General features: G+C 40.9%; 1 protein-coding gene across 24 annotated transcripts in view; it reads right to left on the reverse strand.

Moving 5' to 3' along the window:
- LOC149470465 (calcium/calmodulin-dependent protein kinase type II subunit gamma) overlaps positions 1-22,368 on the reverse strand; it is a 332,348-nt gene that overhangs the window by 296,960 nt on the left and 13,020 nt on the right. For all 24 annotated transcript variants that reach the window (XM_089663501.1, XM_089663475.1, XM_089663532.1 and 21 more), the window contains exon 2: positions 20,259-20,353. In XM_089663501.1, coding sequence (XP_089519627.1) covers positions 20,259-20,353 — 95 coding nt within the window. The remainder of the gene's footprint in view (positions 1-20,258; positions 20,354-22,368) is intronic.

The raw sequence follows: 22,368 nt of genomic DNA on the forward strand, positions 1-22,368 counted from the left end.
CAGCATCCCCAGAGGTAAGTACAGTGGAGACTGGGAAGAGGTGGACGTGGGTGTACAGTGTGGGTTCACTTTTACATTTTTTTTCTGTAAATTGAACAAAAGTGACTAAAGGTAATATCCTTCATGGCCAACTGCAGTGGCAACCCTAGCTGGCCTTCAAAGGATACATGGGCTTCATAGCTAATGGAAGTATACACAGAAAAAATGCAGCGCTAATTAAAAAGCATAAATGTCAGAAATAAAAGTCCATATAAGTCCTCAAATGAATGAAACAAAAATTGCAAGAGAAGATTCTGATGTCATGAGCCGTCACCATACACCCAAAATAATGAGCCCCTTACCGGACACTTTTGACCATATAACACCGGTCAATAGGCGCAGTGTGTAAGGAATCAGTATGGCAGGTAATCTTTAATAGAAATCCTCTCCCAGATATAGGATGGTTCCTCCACTTTAAAGACATCCAAAACTTAAAGAAATAAACTCTCTCATGTATGCAAGGACCAACCTGCAGCACTGCAAACAACCGTGTTCAATGGCTCACAGAAATAGATGTACATATGCCACTCAATGCTGGTCATGTCCCTGAGAAATCCACACTGGGCAACCCACAGGGAGCCAAGCAACTGCTGCTGCAAACTCTCTAGCCGGTCCTGTGCTTCTTCTAGGTGGATGCAGCATCAGAAAGCACTATATCCAGGGATCTTTGTTTCTTTAAGTTTGGAGGTCTTTAAAGCAGAGGAACCATCCTAAATGTGAAAGAGGATTTCTACTGAAGATTACCGGCCATACGAATTCCTTATCGCACTGCGCCTATTGATTGGTGTTATACGGTCAAAGTGTCCGGTAAGGGGCTCAATTTTTTGGGTGTACGGTGACGTCTCATGAGATCAGAATCTTCTCTTGCAATTTATTTCATTCATTTGAGGACTTATATGGACTTTTATTTCTGACATTTATGCTTTTTTCTGTTTATATTTGCAATATCGCCTTTTATGTACAAGCTGCTTTTTTTGTTTTTTTTAGCTTTACCTGTATTTTTGATTTTGGAGTGTGGTTACATCTAAGAGCAGGTATCGTGTTTTATATAGCGAACAGAAGACCATAATTTAATTATACTGCACCACCCAAGTTTTCATTTTCTACACAAATATACTAAACATACCTAACAGAGAGGCCAATTTATTTCCATAAATAAGGCAGAGTGGCCTCTACTCTTCCAATTACAGTGGAGCACACAGGGACCTCAATTAACCCTTGGTAAACAGAGTAAAAAGTCATTCCTTTGAAATGCAGATGAGGGAGGGTGTTACTATAAAGAGGTCTGCACTGAGAACAGACACCACAGATACTTTAATATAATGCGCAGTAATAAAAAGTAATATCGGACATAGCGGCACAAGTGTCTGACTCAGCAATCTCAAATGGGAACTGACCTAAAAGAGAAATCTTGTAACTATCAGCCACTGAGCTTTCCACAGCTCTTGGACACTTCCTCAGAGAGACGAAACCCACATTTGAGAAAATGAACCTGAACATGCACAGTAGCAGTGGTGTAGTCATTTCAGGGACAAAGGTGAACGAAAAACACCACCTGTCTGTATATTTTAAAGGGTCATTGCACCCGAATCAAGTACTTGTTACAGTTCAGGGAGAGTTGCCAACGTAACATATCCCAAGTAAAAAAAACAACATGGTGTCTCTTTTCTGAAAACTACAAATTCCACCACTCTATGTCATGGAAATAAACAAATGGCTGGAAAACATGGTTACCTCCATAGATAGAGTATAGTGATTGGGAGTAGCTGCCCAAGGACAGTAAGTGTAGAATACCAGGTGAAATTAAAAAGCCTAAAAAAAAAAAACAAATCCACTGCTGTCACTAAGGAATGGTAAACTACAATATTTATAAGTAAAGAACCAGCGCCACGGAAATTGTATAAGACAACAGTAAGCTGCAGAACCTAGCCTATAAACTTATAGGATATACAAAACTTCAAAAAAATAGGTTGCGCTTACATACATACAAAAGTGTAACAAAAAATTTAACAAAATAAGAAACATTTTAAATCAAAATAAAATCCAGCAAAAACAAAAGTCCAAAAGTTCAAATAATCAATAATGTCCAAAATAATTAACCACCAAGTGAATCCACCACCAAAAATGGTTAAATAGAACTCACCAGAGTAATATGCTGATTGAAAAACCAGCATATAGTACTTGTTAGTCTGGGAGCAATGAATAATATGGTGACCGCAACACTGAAGAAATGAGGGATGAACTCCAACAGATGATGTGCTGCAAAGCTGAAAATCCACTCCAAAGGTGATTTAGTATCCAAACTGAGAGAAACATGCACATGTGCATGCAATGTGCATGTTTGCACGTTGCATGCACATGCAACGTGCAAACAGACCAGGAGTATTCTGAATGTCGCCGGTGCCTTTGGATGGGACGTTCAGAACGCTCCTGGTCTGTTTGCACGTTGCATGTGCATGTTTAGCTGGGTCTGAGTCGCCTGTATTCATTACACACGCTGTCTATACTGGTGTCAGTCTGGACACCTTGCTTGTAAGTGCATTTCTTCATTAAAGTTTGATGCTTTTTAAAACCTACTGCACCATGTTTGTTCACTTTTTCTTTCGAGTGACTGTCTGATCACCTCTCAGTTTGGATACTAAATCACCTTTGGAGTGGATTTTCAGCTTTGCAGCACATCATCTGTTGGAGTTCATCCCTCATTTCTTCAGTGTTGCGGTCACCATATTATTCATTGCTCCCAGACTAACAAGTACTATATGCTGGTTTTTCAATCAGCATATTACTCTGGTGAGTTCTATTTAACCATTTTTGGTGGTGGATTCACTTGGTGGTTAATTATTTTGGACATTATTGATTATTTGAACTTTTGGACTTTTGTTTTTGCTGGATTTTATTTTGATTTAAAATATTGTTTCTTATTGTTTTGTTACATTTTTTGTTACACTGTTGTAAGTATTTAAGCGCAACCTATTTTTTTAAAGTTTTTTTAAACTACAATATTACATTATATATGTAATAATTTGTATGCTTTAAAGTGTTGCTAAACCCAGGACCCTGCATTCACTATATCTCATCTCCCACAGCACATACAACATGGAAATGCAATTGTTTTAGTAAATATAAAGTGCTAAATACCTTTTCTCATCAGCAGAGCAGTCTTGTGACTTCTATCAGTGTCCAACCGAGCACATGTTAAAGCTTGTGGGAGGAGTTTTCATTCTGCTCTAGGAAGATGCAGAACCCCTGACCCGTGTTTGGACAGTGCTGATTGGCTCTGTGCTGATCACATGCACTCGCCCATGAAAGAAAAAAGCTCTCTAACAATATACACCAAACTGGGCATGTGCAGAGTGACTCTGAACGATATTTCTTATTAGGAGATAAGAGGGGGCACTGGAAGAAGGGGAGAATCAGAGAAGTCAGGATCAAACAGCGCTTTAACACAATGCAGAGGATTATCCCCTTAGGTTCCACAGTGAGTATAACAAGCATGCTTTACTGCATATACAGACTGATTTTACTGTTATGGGCTTAGTAACACTTTAAGGAATGAAAAACTATAAAGCAAAGCGAGTATTCTTGCTTAGTGAAAAAATGTTATGAGTTGCTGACAACTCTAGACCTGTGTTGTAATATGTCATGTGTTTCTCTGTGTCCAGCATACACCGAATACAATGTTGCAGTGTTTGAAAATTGAGCATCTATGGAGAGGTCTCCAAAGTACGGCCCGCGGGCCACATTCAGCCTGCTACAAGATTTTATCTGGCATGCAGCTTAGGGTCATCAGAGGCTGCCTATGGTCTCTACTTCAATCCCTTCCCTTACGGGGGCCCTGATGTGAATTTTTTAGGCCCACAAGTATTTGTAAAATATATGATGTGGCCCTTGTATTGAAAAGTTTGGAGATCCCTGATACATGGGTTTGACCCTTTGGAATTTTGTGGTAAGGTTTATGTTATTGCCACAGTGGATCAGAAAAGATTTTACTGGATAGTGCTTGGTTTCCATTCTCATCAAGGTCTTTCGCATTCACATCTGCTGTCTCATTAATCACATAACACCTCTGATGTTTATTGTACTCATAGGAGCTAAAGTTTGCCTACCTAAAGCTGGCTTTATAACCCGCTAGATTTTATTACTTTCGGGAAATATATTCTCAGCTTTAATGAAATACTCTAAACTGCTTCAGGACTTGAACCAGAACAGCATTTTTTTCTGTTACAACCAACCATCTTCAAAAGGTTTAAAAAGAAAATTTTTGAATGGAAAATAGTCTGAACCCAACTGAACCAGGACAAATAGGCAAAGTGTCCAAAAACAAGCTTGAAACGACAAACCTATTCTATCCGCCTGCCAAGTGTAAACAACACTAAGCACTCGGCTCTTTACATTCACAATATAAATAATGCACAGCCTAGACCGACCCTTATAAATTTTGAATCAGATCAAGCAAGGTATATTGGCAATCTCACTATTTGACAGGTAAAAGACCAGACTAATGCAAATTGTTGATTCTAGTAAGATTCCAAAATTTTGAAGTTTGTGTATTTAGTATGCAATCATCAGTTCAAACTATTGGCATGCACAAGTCACATTGCTGTCAGCTACAAATACAAACACACTCTTCAAACCAAAAATGGAGACCTTATCAGATCACAAGGATTAAATCTTGTGATACATGCCGAGATCCACATTACTAATCCATTCTGCATCCAATGATACAGACTTCACTACATGTAACTTCAGAAAGACATCCTATTACAGCATGCTCATTAAAAGAGCTCTGCAGAAAAGGGCATGTGGAGTTAACATTTGGAAGGCGAACACAGTATACAGTCAATAAGAATAGAGCCTATGCAAACCTCTACATATGATAAAATGCAAAATCTAAAAAGGTAATTAGGTAAAAAAAATGTATAAAGCACATTTGGCATGGTGTGCAGAATGTATTGCACAAGTAGTTTACTAATAAGACTTTAAAGCAACCCTTGCATTAATAACTATGCTCTGCTAACCATCTCCTGCCCCATGCAAAATTGGTGGTGTGTATTAAAAAAAATAAACAACATTAGATCCTGGCTTTCGGGGTGCTCATCCCAGTACCAGTAATATCAGTCACCCTGACCGCTGCCTCCTGGAAAAGCTGAAAACCCCAAATCTCACACATCTCAGCAAAAGGTAAAAAAGTGTTGAAGCCAAAGGCCACTAGTGTTTTTGGAAAGAGGTCCACAATGACACCTCTCAAAGGTTATTGTAAGTGCTGCTTTACCATCATATATTTTTTTTCCAGAATAAATTCTTTAGGGAAAAAACAACATTTGTACTGCACACAGGAGGAAAAATAGAATAGGAAGTATACAAGAGTCCACACTAGATGAATTAAATTAAGGTTTCTAAGCAAGTTAACTTTTCTTTAATGTGAAAGAGCCTTGTCGTTTAAATAGAAACTGCTGGCGCCAACATAGAGACTGCTTCAATCTTCTGCACTCAGATGTACTGAGAATATGGCTGACAGACAATCTCTGCAACAGGTCCCTCTTTCATGATGAAATTAAGTCATGACGCCACCAGCTGTATCCGTGCTACTAAGTCTTCTGACCTAAGAACTTTTGCAGGTCTCTGTCTCCCCATGGCATTCATGACCTCTGACCAACTCTTTTTAATACGTATTAACATGACATGAAAGAAAGAAAAAAAAACAAAAAAAAAAACTGGGAAGCGTTTCTAAGTTACCAGCAAAATAAGTCATGATGCTCAGTGAAAATTTAATACTTAAGATTACAATCAAATGATTGAAAGGGTTAATAGTTAACTAACTTTTGTTTTGTGACTACTAACTGGTTTATTTTTCATACAAGATGTTCCCTTGGGATTGAAAATGCTGTTATCTATGCACACAGTTCTTTTCTGAGAACTTACAGAAGTTACTACTCTGTTGCATTTTATTATGGCACGCCATAGAGTAGTTTACTGAAATCTCTTTACTGTATTCTGATTAGTGTTTTATGGAAACCGCCTGAAATTTGCTGTTTTTTAATTACTTAAGGCCTGATCAATAATAAAGAAGTTGAATTCTGCCTCACACATCTAGGTATTTGTGTCCCATTGTTCCCAAAGTACTTTGAACTGTATGTTTATTGAATCAGAGAAGAGGGCCCTAAATTGATATTCCTGACAAATGATGGCATGACCTTCAATCGGGTAAATAGAGAAGATTCCCCACAAACAACCACCAGGCACCTTGCAAATCACATGCAAGCATATTACACCACATATCTACATTTATAGAGCAACTGCTGCACAGTAAAAATGGTCTTTTCCATAACTGGGCTCATCATAACTTGGAAGTACCTGGTTTCAAAACAACCAAATCATGAAGATCAGAAGAAAAGTAATTATCCTCCATCTCTATACTTATTCCAGATGACTGATGCAGAAACTCTTGAAACCAAAGCACCAGCATGACAGCCAGGCAACTATTATTTTTATCAGATCAGCAATGGCAGCCAGTTCAAGGTCTTCATTATCTACTGTGGTTAATGCGGAAAGAAACCCACCGATTTTAAAGTGGAACGAAACCCACCAATTTTAAAGTGGAACGAAACCCACCAATTTTAAAGTGGAACCAAACCCACCAATTTTAAAGTGGAACCAAACCCACCAATTTTAAAGTGGAACCAAACCCACCAATTTTAAAGTGGAACCAAACCCACCAATTTTAAAGTGGAACCAAACCCACCAATTTTAAAGTGGAACCAAACCCACCAATTTTAAAGTGGAACCAAACCCACCAATTTTAAAGTGGAACCAAACCCACCAATTTTAAAGTGGAACCAAACCCACCAATTTTAAAGTGGAACCAAACCCACCAATTTTAAAGTGGAACCAAACCCACCAATTTTAAAGTGGAACCAAACCCACCAATTTTAAAGTGGAACCAAACCCACCAATTTTAAAGTGGAACCAAACCCACCAATTTTAAAGTGGAACCAAACCCACCAATTTTAAAGTGGAACCAAACCCACCAATTTTAAAGTGGAACCAAACCCACCAATTTTAAAGTGGAACAAAACCCACCGATTTGATGGCTTCCCCAAACCATTATATTCAAGGCATGCCTTGCATGATAACTGGAACAATTACTAACATGCTTAGGCCTCATGCACACAGGGCATTTTTGCAGCCACTTATTTTACTGCTTCCAAACTGCCCTCCATGTTATGTGTCCACACGCACACAGACTTTTAGAAGCTTTTAGTAGCAGTAGCATTTACGACCGGCAAAAAAAAACCCAAGGCCTGTGCATCCAGGAGAGGCAGCGTTTTGGCAGAAAAAACTCTTGACGTGTGTAAATGCATCTATACGCACCTAAACTCATGTTAAATGCAAAGGCGCATTTAGCGCTTGAGCATTCATTTATTTCAATGGCCAGAATAAATTATTCTGGCCTATGAAATGAGTTAACGTCCAAGTGCGTAACGCTTGTAAACGCACCTAAAAACGTTACACTTTGACACGTGTTTTCTACCAAAACGCTGCTACCAAGAGGAGGAGCAATTTTAAAATGTCCTGTTTGCATGAGGCCTTATTGTTTGCTCGGTCAATCTAAAAAAAATGGCTAGCGTCATAACTGGTCACATGTGCAGCACCCATCGGAGCTACAAATCAAACAGAGGCTAAGATGGCAACTTCCTTGGGTGTAAATTATAGGGGGGGGGTTAGTTCCACTTTAACTTCTTACCCCAAAACAGTTATATCCAAGGTATGCCTTGAATTATAACTGTTACAGCTACTAGTATGCTTATGTTAACTCTCATACCGTCAAGTCATCAAATGGTTGGTGTCATAGCTGATCACATGTACAATATCATTGCAACTGCAGATCAAATAGAGGCTAAGATGGCAGCTGCCTTGGCGAAAAGGATAGACACGTTTGTTCCGCCTTAAAGTTGATCTTCTGATCGCAAAATTAATTTTCCTCCTCTCTAACCCTCCTAGTCCACTTCAGAAATGTGTCTTTTTTCTTTATTTACTTTTGCTCCCCCACTCCATGCAAAGCAATAGAGCCATGACTGGCTCAGACTGTTGACTTCACATCTTCTAATCTACGTGCTTCTGTGCTAAATATTACAGAAAAATATAAATGTAGCAATGTATTGTAAATACAGTAAAGTATAATAAATGTATAGTAAATGACTCCATCTTTCATTTAATTCTGTGTGTATAAAAAGAGGGCTGGAGATAGACAGTAGTTCTTTCCTCCATTCTATTTTTACAGTTGAATTACTGTTAGATATAGGGAGGGGCAGACTGACAACTCATGGGGCCCCCGGGCAATAGGGGGATCATGGGGCCCGTGTCCTTGCCCAAACTCAAAAAAAGCCTATGGAAAAGGTACCAGGGGCATCTCATGGGGCCCCCTACTGACCCTGGGCCCTCAGGCAGTGCCCGAGTTTCAAATGGTCAGTCCGCCACTGGATATGATAGACACTCACATGAAAGAAACTGTGGATCCATAAAGAAATATTTGTGGCTTGAAAAGATGTGAAGTGAACAGATTAATATTTCAAACTGGCATAACCAAATATAAAAAGATCCCCAGCTGTGTAACCAAAAATCCTGGATGGGCCAAAAAACTCGCAAGAAAGTAATTGCATACTTGGGAAGAACAAAAGTTCAGGTTCTGCCAAGTATTTGTTAACAAAGAACAGAAGTCACAGATACAGTAAGCAATACAAACATTTGGTTTGCATTTGCTTACATAGTTAATAGTTACTAAGCAAGCAGAAAAAGTGTATCAGCAAAGACAGTGTAACAGCACCAGTCTTGCCTTTAACAACACAGATTGCTATTAGATTCACTCCACTGAATATGGAAACAAAACGCAACCAGTATGAAAATGGATAAAGAACTAGTTCCTCATTCAAGCAAGAGGTGAAGGATAATATGTGTAAAAAAAGAAAAAAAGAACATCAAATGGAAAGTGCTATGGAATGTAATATTTTCTGCCTGGTTTCAAGGAAACAGCCATATATGACCATATAGCCATTATGATCAAACTCTCAGCATGTAGCATTCCACAAGTGCACTGGTATTATGGGAAATCTTTTAAAACATGATTGTTTCTTTAGTATTACTCTGTTTGCATATTAAGCACTGATAAAAAAAAAAAACCTTACCATTTATATATTGTATGGCTCATATGCTGGAAACAGTCTCGGCCAGGACAATGGCGCTTTTAAACGGTCTGCATACACTCTGTTTTACAAAATCAACATTTAATACTGGGCAAAGGATTACCAAATCAAAGGGTTAGCTAAAGAGGTAACACAACAGACATTACCTGCTTAGAAGCTTAAGTAAAGCAGTATTAAACCCAAAAGTAAACTATTATACTGCAGCTTACCAGTTCTTAGATGTGATGGCTGTATTAGTTTCCTTTTTTTATGATCCCTTTCTCTTTTCATCTGGTGATCGAGCCAGCAAGTCTGTTTTTCTAAAGCACAAGCTCTCCAGCAGAATGTATCAGTTCACATGGATGAAACAAACCACTTAACACTGGCTGGGTTGATTAAAATGATCTGCTTTATTCATCCAACACCCAAAATGGTGTAATGGATTATAAAGTGTGAGCTGGAGCTTGGCTTCAATTTGTTCAGTGTATTTAAATCTGCTAATACAGTTAACACCCCTCCCTCCCAAATGGACAATGCTGCTGCCAGCTGCACACAATCATCCAGAGCTGTATATCACCAATATAGGGGGTGTGTTACTGGCCAGATCACCAGGTGAAAACAGGAACCCCCCCCCCCCAAAGAAAAAAAAAAAAAAGACAACTGATGCAGCCACCACATCTAAGGACTGTTAAGCTGCAATATAATATATTTTTGAGTTTGAGTTTATTATTACTATAAGCTGACCATACATTTATTTCAGGTACTTATATAGCGCTGTCAATTTGGGCAGCGCTTTACACATATATTGTACATTCACATCAGTCCCTAACCCTCAAGGGGCGTACAATCTAAGGTCCCTAAATTACATTCATACATACACATATTAGGGCCAAGTTAGACAGGATCCAATTAACCTACCAGCATGTCTTTGGAGTGTAGGAGGAAACCGGAGGACCCGGAGGAAACCCACGCAAGCACAGGGAGAACATGCAAACTCCATGCAAGAGGCGCCATGGTCGGGAACCGAACCCATGACCCATTTACTGCAAGGCAAACGTGCTAACCACTAAGCCACTGTGCCATACATGCCTTGAAATTTGGCTGGTTCAACAGAAACTGGAAAAATTTAAATCTAAATATGACCATTCCTGTTCACAAGAAGTCGATCTATCAACTGAATTTTTATGAATGGGTTTGTTGGTATATGTTTGCTCGATCAGCACAGGCAGCCAATCAGCTGCAGCGTTGATCTATGTATTCTGATAGCTGGGGAGTCCCACTGTAAGAATACAATGTCACAGTAGTGAGGTTTTTCCTATCTACCTTGAATGTGTGGATAGGAAAATCAGTTCAGTTTTTTTCAGTTAAAAATGAGTAATGTATGGCCAGCTTTAGGCTGACTGAAGCTTCAATCTGATAAAGGGCGAGTCACTGCAACTTTCACTCGGGCATGGGCAGCACAGTGGCTAAATGGTTAGCACGTCCGCCTGGCAATACTAGGGTCGCTGGTTCGAATCCCAACCACGGAATCACCTGCCTGGAGTTTGCATGTTCTCCCTGTGCCTGCGTGTGTTTCCTCCGGGTACTCCGGTTTCCTCCCACACTCCAAAGACATGCTTTTAGGTTAATTGGCTCCTGTCTAAATTGTCCCTAGTATGTGTATGTATGAATGTGAGTTAGGGTCGGGACCTTAAATTGTACGCCCCTTGAGGGTTAGGGACTGATGTGAATGTACAATATATATGTATGTGTAAAGCGCTGCGTAAATGGACGGCGCTATATATGTACCTGAAATAAATACATATACTGCATATTGCAGATAGAGCTAAAAATCATGTAAATATAAGGCATTTTTAACAAACGGTAACCATTTTTTAACCTATATAAATGTACTTTTTTTCTTTCAGATTATATATGCTGGCTAAAAAATAAAAAATTAATATGGATTAAACAATAAAGAAAACATATTTTTTAAACGTTTTCGTGACCATAGTAAATAAAATAAGTACAAACCGTACTATAATTCCCTTTGAAATACCAAAAAATATAACCATTTTGTTTTTTACTCTTTTAGACCAGCGTATGTAGTAAGATTTGATGTAGTATCCCCTAAACTCCTAAAAGTATCCTTAGGGGTAATTTGTTCCACACATGAAGAACCAGTGTGTAATCATCAAGTAGGGTGCTTCAACGAGAAAGTGAAAAGACTAGTAATCCAGATCAATCAATTGGAAATAACTATTTAGTAATTGGGTTACAGTTATCTGAACTTTGAATGGTTATTGTGGATTAGCGCTCTATGTAGAACCAGAGACTCTCAGTACTACTTTACTCCTAGATTGTGCCTACAGGTTATATCTATAACGAAATCGACCCAGACTGCGCTTGAGTACTTCCGTTAGAACACCGGTTAAACCGTCCGAACACCGACAACACACACCACAGTCGACCATACAAGACTAGATGACACCAGTCTTGAAGTAAACCAGAAGGTAGACTACTTTATTTGAACACACATACAAGATATATACACTCAGGGGACAATCCCCCCTCCCTGCATAATGACACAGAGCGGGGCAATCTACATTTAGTAAGGAGACACACAGGTATTCAAACTTCACACCATCAGACAGTCCCATCAGGAAGGAGGGCTGCTGGAGACACCCCCCCCCCCCACTAAGTTAATACACAAACACATACATCCCATAATAGTTGGCTCCGAAGCCAGACAAGCAATAGAACAATGGGATGCAGCCACATGACATTATACAATCAACAACCCCCACCCCACCTATCTCCTTAACATGTCTACACAGTCTGAGACAAAGCCCACACAATATTAGGACAGATCACCCTGTACCCCTAAGAGGGATATGGGAAGCTGAGACAGGGGTCTCCCCACCTCTCCAAAGTAAGCTGGGTTCCATAGGCCCCCCACCCAAAGTGACTCCAGTCATATCTCTCTAAAGAACCTTTATACTCTCTGAATTAAACAAACTGAATGTTTACAACCAAGTGACCTAGCAGTCAGCTGGCAACCTTCAAATAGAAAACAGTACAGGCAGATCAAACTAATTAACCAAATTCATGATGATGGACTGAGTCATCTATCAATAAAATAAAACTCAATTATCTAAAGAAATCTTTGCAGATAGAGATACGTTAGCGCCAACTGTAATGGTTATTTCATAGCAGCAATTCAGGGTCAGACTGGGAAAACAGCCAGCCCCGGTACTTAAAGCCCCCTAGCCCAAAGATGTGACCCTGGTCAACCTTAAACAAACATGATGACGTGCCAATGTGTGAAATAGGTAAAGATTGTAGTAAACCAAGCTGCTTAACTGAAAACCCAGTGGTGGAGATAGGGCAGATCGCAGGAGACCATAGCAGTAAATACTCCGAGATACTCTGGTTCTCTATCCTGCATCCCACAGCACTTGCAGATTGGAGAAGATTGTACAGTTGATCTCACCAGTATACTGCGGTTGCAGCACTATCCGAACGTAAAGTTGTTGTAAACCTCAGACATGAAATATGAACGAAGCATATCCCTCTATAGCAGGCATGTCCAAAGTCCGGCCCGCGGGCCATTTACGGCCCGGGGGTCGGTTTAATACGGCCCTCCAACAGCCCTCCCTGCTCTGTGTAATGTGGACCTCCCACGGCCCTCCCTTCTATGGCAGACAGTCTTCTGCTTGAGAGCAGAGGGCAGTGCGCATGCCTGACTGCGGCTCGTTCTCCCTGGTCTGTGTAAATGCGGCTGTCGCACGGCCCTCCCTTCTGTGGCAGACAGTCTTCTGCTTGAGAGCAGTGCGCATGCGTGACTACGCCGCGCTGGGAGCGACAGAGGGCGGTGACGTCAGGGCCGGGCTTCCAGCGTGAAGTGTGTTTTTCTTCCCCTCCCGGCTGCCGAGCAGAGACTTCAGCTTTTAGTGCAGGTAAGTTTTTTTTACATTTATTTTCAATACATTGTGAAAACTCAGCTGTCAGTTGATCTTAATGTTATGAAATGAAAAGTATGGCGTTTGCAATTAACTTGGCATAAAATAATTTATTTGCATTTAATTGTAATGCTTCAAAGAATGTTCGGAAAAATGTTCGGCCCTCCACCATGTTCACTTCATCCAATCTGGCCCTCTTTGAAAAAAGTTTGGACACCCCTGCTCTGTAGTGTGCAATTAAGAGCACTAAGTGTTATTTCTGTCTGCTGCTTTGTTCCTCTGCTATCAGTATGAATCACTTCTGACAGGTTTTACTGACACCAAGAGAAAAATGATGACGGGGAGGGAGCGCTAGCAGATGGACAACCTCAGCTCTGTTCCAATACGCTGTGTGGAGGGGTGTGTGTCTCTTCCCTCCAATCAGCTCTCAGAACTCTCCTCAGTGAGCTCTACAGAGTGTAATTTCAGCTCCCTGCCTCCCTTTTTCCCTTTTTTCTGAACTTTTCTGAACAGATGTTGAGAAGGGAAAACTGCAGATAGACCGGCACAACTTATGTAGGAGGATTGGTTTCATCTCTATATAACACCTGAGGTTAGTCAATTCACTGGGTACATGGAAGGGTTTACAATCACTTCAAGCTAGCCACAGACTAATCAAAATTTGTCAGGTTCAGCAGGGAGCGGCCAAGTTTTGATTAGTGCGTGGCCATCTCTGCTCAACAGAAGTCGATCCTTTAATCATTTGACAAATTCAGCAGGAATCACCCAAAATTCAAGCCATCTATGCATCAGTCTTGAGAAAACTCTATTTCTTTGTCTGCAGTGAAGAAAAAAGTCAATGATCAGGGCATTGTAAGGTTTGGTAAAGGTATCTGGATTGGAAAACTAGCTGAACAGAAATGCATTTTTGCTAGGTATAACCAATGACATGTCGGTTTCAACTGTGTATTTAGCGTGTTTTCAAAATGTCGGCTTTAAAATAAGCCAAATTCACCAATTTAGTAAACGGACAAAAACTGAAAAAGTTGGTCAAGTGATGGAAATTTTTATCATATCATGACAAAAAAGGGGTTGAATGGTTAGCTGATTAAAAGCGGCCTTCAGAAAAAAAAAAAAAAAAAAAAAAAAAAAAAAAAAAAGCAGTAGATTGAGAATGTCAATTGAATGAAATCTTGTCTAAACCATATGGGTAAAAGAGCAGATGTTGTCAGCGCTGAATAAGCCCAGACTGCGTGCCATGGAGCTTTCCCCTTTTTACGGATATCACACCAGCACATTGCATCCCTTCCCAAATAGATTACAATCTAATTTTAGGACCTGAGACAGATAAAATGACTTGCCAAAAGGTCACACAAAGTTAGAACAGGGTCTCTCCAAAAGCAATCTACCCACCTCATGGACCAGTAATCACACCCAAACCTCTTCACACAGTAAAAAGATATTACTGTGTGCAACAGAATGAAGAGTCTACCTGGCCGGCGACAGACTAGTTGTCTGTGTTACTATTCCATCATTTAGAAGAGGTCATTATGGAGTGGTAATGCACTCCCACATTCAGCTCCACTCTCCAACCCCCCTCTTAGCAACCTTGTAAATACAGACCCATGAAGATAGAGAATGGCCTACTATGTGTGAAGCTAAGGATGGTGATGGACAGTTTTCCTAGTGTATTTGTCTGATTACAAGGCAGGATGGCAGTTCTGGAATGACCTGAACACTGAACAGGACCTGGGCAGGTAGGACAGCATTCATTGATGTATACAATTAAGGTGCTTAAAGCATAACTCCAGGCAACTAAAAAATCTTTTTTAGTAAGGCTGCACCGGCACTGCAAGGGTTATTAGATTTTTTTTTGGAGAGACAGTTTTACTTACCTAATCCAGCGTTCCTCTGTGACCTGATGGTAGACTGTCCCTCAGCATCCTCATGTCCAGAGCTATGGACTCTGATCTGGTCTTGATGACAGCTGCCAGGGAGCAGCAGAGGACTGGGTAAGTAAACCTCCTTTTATTGTTCCCCTAGACATAAACCAGCTATTTTATTTAGTTGCCCAAAGTTGGGCTTCAAAGTTGAACGCCGCACTGCAGCAGTTAACTTCTCATTTATGTCTGGGGAGCTGAGGAAAACAGTTTGTCCACTCTGGCAGGCTCCTTCATGCTAAACCGGTTCCAGCAGCCTCTCCTCCCTTGCACTCTGGTGGTCAGATGCCCCAGACATCATCCTGACCGATGCAGGGACCCATAGCCTGCAGTGGACATGAGGATACAAAGACAGTCCACTTCCAGGAAAGTACCATTTGCTGGGAGAGTGGAGGATCAGGCAAGTAAAGTGCTTTTACCCTCTCTAGACAAAGGAGCAGTTAACCCTTGCCGTGTGGGCACAGAGCCACTGCAAGGGAGGACTTTTCTGAAAGTTGGGCTTTAAAGACTTGCTGTCGATGGAGGAGATAAAATTTAGAGAATGCATTTAAAAGGCTGCAAAACGTAAAGTGTTATTAAACCCAGGACCCTGCATTCACTATATCTGGTCTCCCACAGTACACAAAACATGGAAGTGCAATTAGTTTAGTAAATATAAACTGCTAAATACCTTTTTCATCAGCAGTTAGAGCAGTCTTGTGACTTCTATCAGTGTCCGGCCAAGCACTGGTTAATTTTGTAGGAGGAGTTTTCATTCTCCTCTGACTGTTCTATGAGGCTGCATAACCCCTGACCCTGTCTGGACAACACCGATTGGCACTGGGCTGATCACATGCATCTTCACCCATGCTTTACTACATATACAGATTGATTTTACTGTTATGGGTTCAGTAACTCTTTTAAAACAAGGTGTCATTGATTAAGAAACTTAAATTCTGCTGAGATAACAAATCTAACATTTATTATAAGAAATTTCATGTAATATTAACATGTGCTATGCAGTCCAACTAGAAGCTGCCCATTTAATTCTGAATCGGTTAAGGTGGGAAAAAGACTAAGAAGAGAGGCTGACCACCGTGTCCCTAAGAGTTGATGCTGGTCTCTTCTCAATCATAAATTATATTTCCAATATCCAATCATGACAAATCCCTACATTGTAAAAATGTACGAGTTCTATTTAATGCTTACTGGTCTATAGACAGTGTGCTGCAGGGAAGACAAATATTTTACAGAATGCAGCCTTATAATTTCCTATGAATATGTAACATCCCCATTTCCTGGAGGATTGACTGCAAGACTATTACGTTAAGGTGTATTTGTACTTTTTCAATCAAACTGGGAGAACATCGACAGGCTCCAGGTACACTAAAAAATTTTCTTCTACTGGCAGCAGAAAAACATGGCAAAAAACGCATGTAAAAGCGTTTAGTGCTTGGACATTTATTCATTTCAGAATACTTGCTATTGAAACGAATAAACGCCCAAGTGCTAAACACGGTTAGCGGCTTTTAGCCAAAATGTTCCTCTCCTGAACATGTTTCTTCTGCGTTCAGGAGCGGGACGTTTAACCGCCCCAAAATTCAGCTGCTACTAAACTCAGATAAAGCCTATGTGCAGATGGACACACCGGCTTTTCTGCATTGAGTTCAGGGGCTTTGGCACAAAAAAAAAAAACACGCCATTTAAGAGCAGCAGTGTGCTGTTTACATATTTACCTGCTCTTTTCTGAAAACTCCAAACCTGAAGTTTTCCTAGTTTATGTTAAGGTGTGGGCAAGGGGAGTTATTGTATAACATAATTAACCTGGTCTGTAATGTGCTGGCTGATCTCCGTATCAGTTGTAAACTAAATCTGAACAGTCCGTAGTAACAAAAGAGTTGAAGATGTCAGTTTTGTATTGTAGGTTGATGAAAGGAAACTCAGCCATTCACTTTCAAATTGTTCAGAGGAGCCTGCAGTCTGCCCAAAGGCCTGCTTTAAAGAAACTAGAAAGGTAAGAAATGTTTAAAAAAATTGTTTTGCATAGAATGCATGAATGTAAAAAACCTTCAGCCTTTACAACCACTTTACATCCCAGTGATGCTAGCAGTGGGGCAGAGCACACCTCTGCAGTACCTCACATTGCTACAAGCCTGCAGGGGTGAGCCCAGCTTTTACTAGACAAGAACAGCCTCCAGCACTGGATGACAACCAGATAGGCAGGTTTCCTGTCTGTACTGTAAAGCCGGCCATAGATGAATCGAATCTGGTTCAGAACGTACCGGCCAAGAGCCCATCCATCTATGGGCATTGTGGTTGTATCCAAGTCGAACAATCGACTTGGGTACAACCAGCCTGTCTGATTATTACATGTGATTACAGCCACTAGCAGTAATCATTTTGCCGGTCAGGAAGGCTCTCTGCTGTTTGAACACAGAGTTGCGGGAGGGATTCACAGTCAGCGCTGATGGGGAAGTCAAGCAATTTGATTTCCTTCCACCCTTATAACCACCTCTGTTATCTGACTGATCACTGTAGAGTACAGCAGTAGTAAGCTGGTGCAGAATAACTGTCAAGGCATTGGAAATTAGACAGAGGGACGCAGTGCAGCTGGATCGGGTAATAGGACTGTCACCTGCCTGGCTGCACAGTGTGGAAGATGTGCACGAATCAAAAAAAAAAGCTGAGCAGAATTAGAAATCGTTTGTCAGGAACATGGTGTTTTGACATTCCCTCGTCCTGTGCTATAATGGATGGCTGCAACAAAAAGAGTACACAAAGGCCTTTATACTGAAATTTCTTTAAATCGTATGAGCCAGTAAAAATTGAAGCTCAAGCGAACCTGCAAATTAATGTCAGAATTTTGGTATTAATCCTGTAAAAAGATTATGAACATGAACGGTCCAGTTGCTTAAAACACACATAAATACATAGCTGCAACCTGCCTAGTGACAGGGACACATGCCAAGAACACAAAGGAGAAGTTAGCAGGTGCTCATTAATTGGCATTATTAATTCGGTACTTGTTTGGGAAGCATCAAGCAGTGAAGCAGGAATTCTGGGACTGTCTCCTCGTGCTCTCTGCTGACTTGCAGAGGATTTCCATGACTGCTATTTTCCATCAAGGGACAGATCATTTGTAACCAGCACACACAATGACAAAGGATTTTTTGCTCATATATACTGTATATGGACCAGTGTTAAGACTGCAGATACAAAAAAAAAAAAAAAAACACTGGAAGTAGAATCTGTTCCTTTGCCTCATATGGACATTCTGCATTTTAATACAAAGCCACATGCCGATATGTTAAACAAACCTACATCACATCTACAGCATACTGAAAGCTATATATACACACAATTATTTCAGGTAGGCAACCAACTGCCCAGTAGCAGTTGAACGACAATTCCCAGAAAGTTATGTACATGTGGAGTGGTATTTGAAAAGGACTAAATAGTCTCTACAAAAGAACCATCTTTGATATAAGGACGTGCATGAAGTGTCATACAGTATCAGACATGGCAATGCTACTGGATGGAAGAGATCTCACACAGAAATCTCTGAAAACAGCATTTGGGCAAAGGTGGCAAAGAGGAGAGTAATATTTAGAAGGCCCAACTCTAATCAATGGCATAATAAGATCATATCTTTCAGTATGTTAATCACTTACACCTCCAGTAATACACATCAGTGATAGGGGCTTCCTAAAATTGTGATCAGTAAGAAGAATTCCTCAGAGTGGTGGTCAGAGCGTCATCCTTACAGATAGCTAAAAAGATCATTGGTGTCATGCCACCAACCCTGCCAAGTGGCACTGGCCCTGGAACTATGCAGGCAACTTTTTCAGAATATGATTGCATCTGCCAAAGGTGATGGTTTCTAGATGTTGTCAATCTAATGTTGATCATCCATGCTGACACAATCTGCAGGCTGGGGGCACAATCATATTTATCCATAGTAGGTCTCTATCACACAGACGGCCAGGGGTCATTAACAGGCAGTTGAGACATGGTTTTACCATCCCCAATCACCCGCCTAAAACCTACCATACAGCTGGAAGGGGCTGTTCACATGCTGCAACCACGATGCTTTGCATCATGGCAAATTTAACACAACATGTTGAGCTGACAGGTGTCACAGCCTGTCAAACTCGCCCATTCCAGTCAATGGGGTCATACCGCAACCGCAAGCCAAGTGCTTGGCCCATTTCTGTGATGCACTAGAACCAATGAAACTTGCTGTTCTTGAAGAAAGAAAAAGAAAAATGGCCCTAAGGAGGTAGCCGGATCACTCTCCTGCATGCCTGACAGCGGCTGTTTAGCCCTAGACTGGAAAAGCAATCCACTGCGGCTCATTCTTGCAGAGTACTACAACCCTACACGTCAACGCACACCTCGCCGGTATGTGCACAGCAGGACATGGTAAGACACAATCTCCCCTCATTAATGCCCATCTAATGGACTTGACAGTAGCTCCTGTCTGTGTTCCTGCTTTTCCAAATAAGCACAGGCCATTGCAAAGTCTCATAGCACCAAGTACACAGGGGAATATAGTTCTTCAACCACAGTCACGTGACAATAAGTAACTGTGTACTAGCATCTGAACCGGAAGAGACAAATAAATGGAAGTTTCAGGTGAAGCATATACAAAGGTAAGTTTTCAGTGAATAAAGGGATTTTTCTACAATAGACCAGTGATCCAACTATTAGGGAGATGGACTGCAATATATGCTCATTTTCATTTGAGAGTTAAGATCTACTTTAATCAAGCCATATAAAACCTTAATTAGAAGAAAGAAGCGTCTTCTCAGCACTCTTTCCAGGTCAGCATTCTGAATTATGCCCAAAATAACAGCATACATGATTGCAAGTATATATGAGTTCATATCTAGGTATACAGTGCTAACTGCAATCAGTCAAGTGATATGGTTCAGTATTTATGCATGATTACCCGCATATCAGCCATCAAGAGAGAAGCACCTTGCTTGTATAGCAGTCCACTTCTACAAATTACTGTATTCAAGAAACATCCAAATTAACAAAGGATATAAATTGTAACTCTTAACCAGTGGGAGAAATGAGAACAAATAAGAAGTGTGAACTTTAGTAAAGGGAGGCTTATGGTCAAATTTCAGACACTCCTTGACATCAAGGCAATAAATCCGTTGTATAATGTGGTTCTGTTCTTTGTACCATCTTACCTCTAGCAGACAGCTTTTTAGTATTGATAATCTTTGCAGCATATTCCTGATTGGTGGATTTCTTCACACATCTCCGGACTACAGAAAAGGCACCCCTTAAAAACATGGCAGAAAAAAAATACAGATTAATCAAAACACAAGCCAGACAAATACAAAATAAAAACTGTAAAATAATGATTCCATATTAGGCTACATGCACACTAGGCGTTTAACCCATATGCATCCAATACAGATGTTTAGTGGACCAGAAGGTAAGGGTGCAGTGTACAGCCCTGCTGCCTGCAGCCTGTCAAAGTCAATGGCAGGCTGAAATATGCTGAGTCTGGAAGGGGCTAAACGCTGTACCAAGTGGTACTTGCATTGAGGGTCCTATGTGTTCAGAGACATATGTCAGGATTACAGGTATTCTGCATTCTGAGCATATGGCCCTAAACACACAGGGGCCTAAATGAACCTCTGCACTAACATACCAGGACTGGACACACATAGGCTAAATGGCTAGTTTGCAAGTAGCCTTAGAAGAAGTAATACAGAATTTAAAATTAACATTTTGAGAACTGTCATTGTGATTTTTTTAAAGTAAATCTGTAGTGGAAAAAAACAGCATAAACCTGGATTAAAAGAGGTACCATAAGGATCCTATTTTACTGGCGGGCCCTCCATAGGACCCTTGGAGCTCCCAGAACATGCCAATGCAAATAAGGTATAAGACAACCCCCACCCCTTAATCCCATAAGCCACGTGTCAAACACAAGGCCCTCAGGCCAAATGCAACCTGTCAGGCCTTTTCATGCAGCCCTCACACCTCTCCTGCAGCACCCTCCTCATCTCTACTCCCACCTTGTCTCAGCAGTCGCAGCAGAGAGGAGGACAGAACTCCATCAGATTCTGCATTTTTCCATGCAGCTTTGGAGGGGCTCCTGTGTGTCTCCCACCCCCGTCTTAGCAGTAGAGAGGACCGATCTCCTCCTACACTTCTTTGTGCAGCTGCAGCACCCCCTTCATCTCCACCCTCCCTGGTCTCAGCATTCAGCAGACTCCGGCAGCTCACTCCAGCCCTCCTCCAGACCCTGCACTGCTTCACACAAAGTAAGGGGAGTGCACGGTTATGTAAGGGAGGGTGGGGCACTCTTGGCTTCTGATTGGGGAGGGGGCTCTTGCTATCTGTAACATCAAACATCTAGTCTTACAGATACAACCAGCCCTTTGAGGGCAACCACACTGCTGATGCGGCCCGCAATTAAATTGAGTTTGATACCCCTCCGGTAAGCCAATGGCTGGCATATATTGAGATCTTGGCCTGTAACAAGGGAATGTTTTTTTTTTACCAACATTCAAGAGGATGGTATCTGCACAGGCAGCACTGATGGTGCTCTAAAGAGCCAGCTAGGCTTGTGATGTGTACCTCATAGAATACCTTATTTCCTTGAGGTAATTATATAGCCTCTTTAACTATCAGTTTTATTATAAACTACTGTATATCTAAAGCTTTTTTCCCCCATTTTGGATAGAGGGTATTTGCTTTTTTCCAATTGGTGTCCTGCTCTTTGAGAGTAGCTGACCCACTGAACACTGACCACAGGGAGTCATTTGATCAACCTCACAGTCAAAGAGCACCTTGGGGGGAATTTATTAAAACTGGAGAGTGTAAAATCTGGTGCAGCTGTGCATGGTAGCCAATCAGCCTCTAACTTAATCTTGTTCAATTAAGCTTTGACAATAAAACCTGGAAGCTGATTGGTTTGTAAGCAGAGCTGCACCAGATTTTGCATGCTGGATTTTTAGAAAATCCCACCCCTTGTGTTTTTTTTAATGCAAACCCATAGACTTCCATTAAATTGGGTGGTTTTGGTGCGTTTTCTGAAATCACACCCAAAGTCCTACATGCTGGACTTACGGTGTGCTTTCAGAAAATGCACCAAAACCACCCAATTTAATGCAAGGCTATGGCAAAGCATGGGTAACCCATACGAAAAGTGCAGGTCTAGTATTTCACAGAAGTGAGTACACCCCTCATGTTTTTATAAATATTTTATTCTATCTTTTCATGTGACAACACTGAAGAAATTACACTTTTCTACAATGTAAAGTAGTGAGTGTACAGCTTGTA

This window comes from Staurois parvus, unplaced genomic scaffold (assembly GCF_062004578.1).
Source record: "Staurois parvus isolate SC_StPar_1 unplaced genomic scaffold, SC_StPar_1.0 ptg000043l, whole genome shotgun sequence".
In the NCBI taxonomy this organism is placed as follows: Eukaryota; Metazoa; Chordata; class Amphibia; order Anura; family Ranidae; genus Staurois; species Staurois parvus.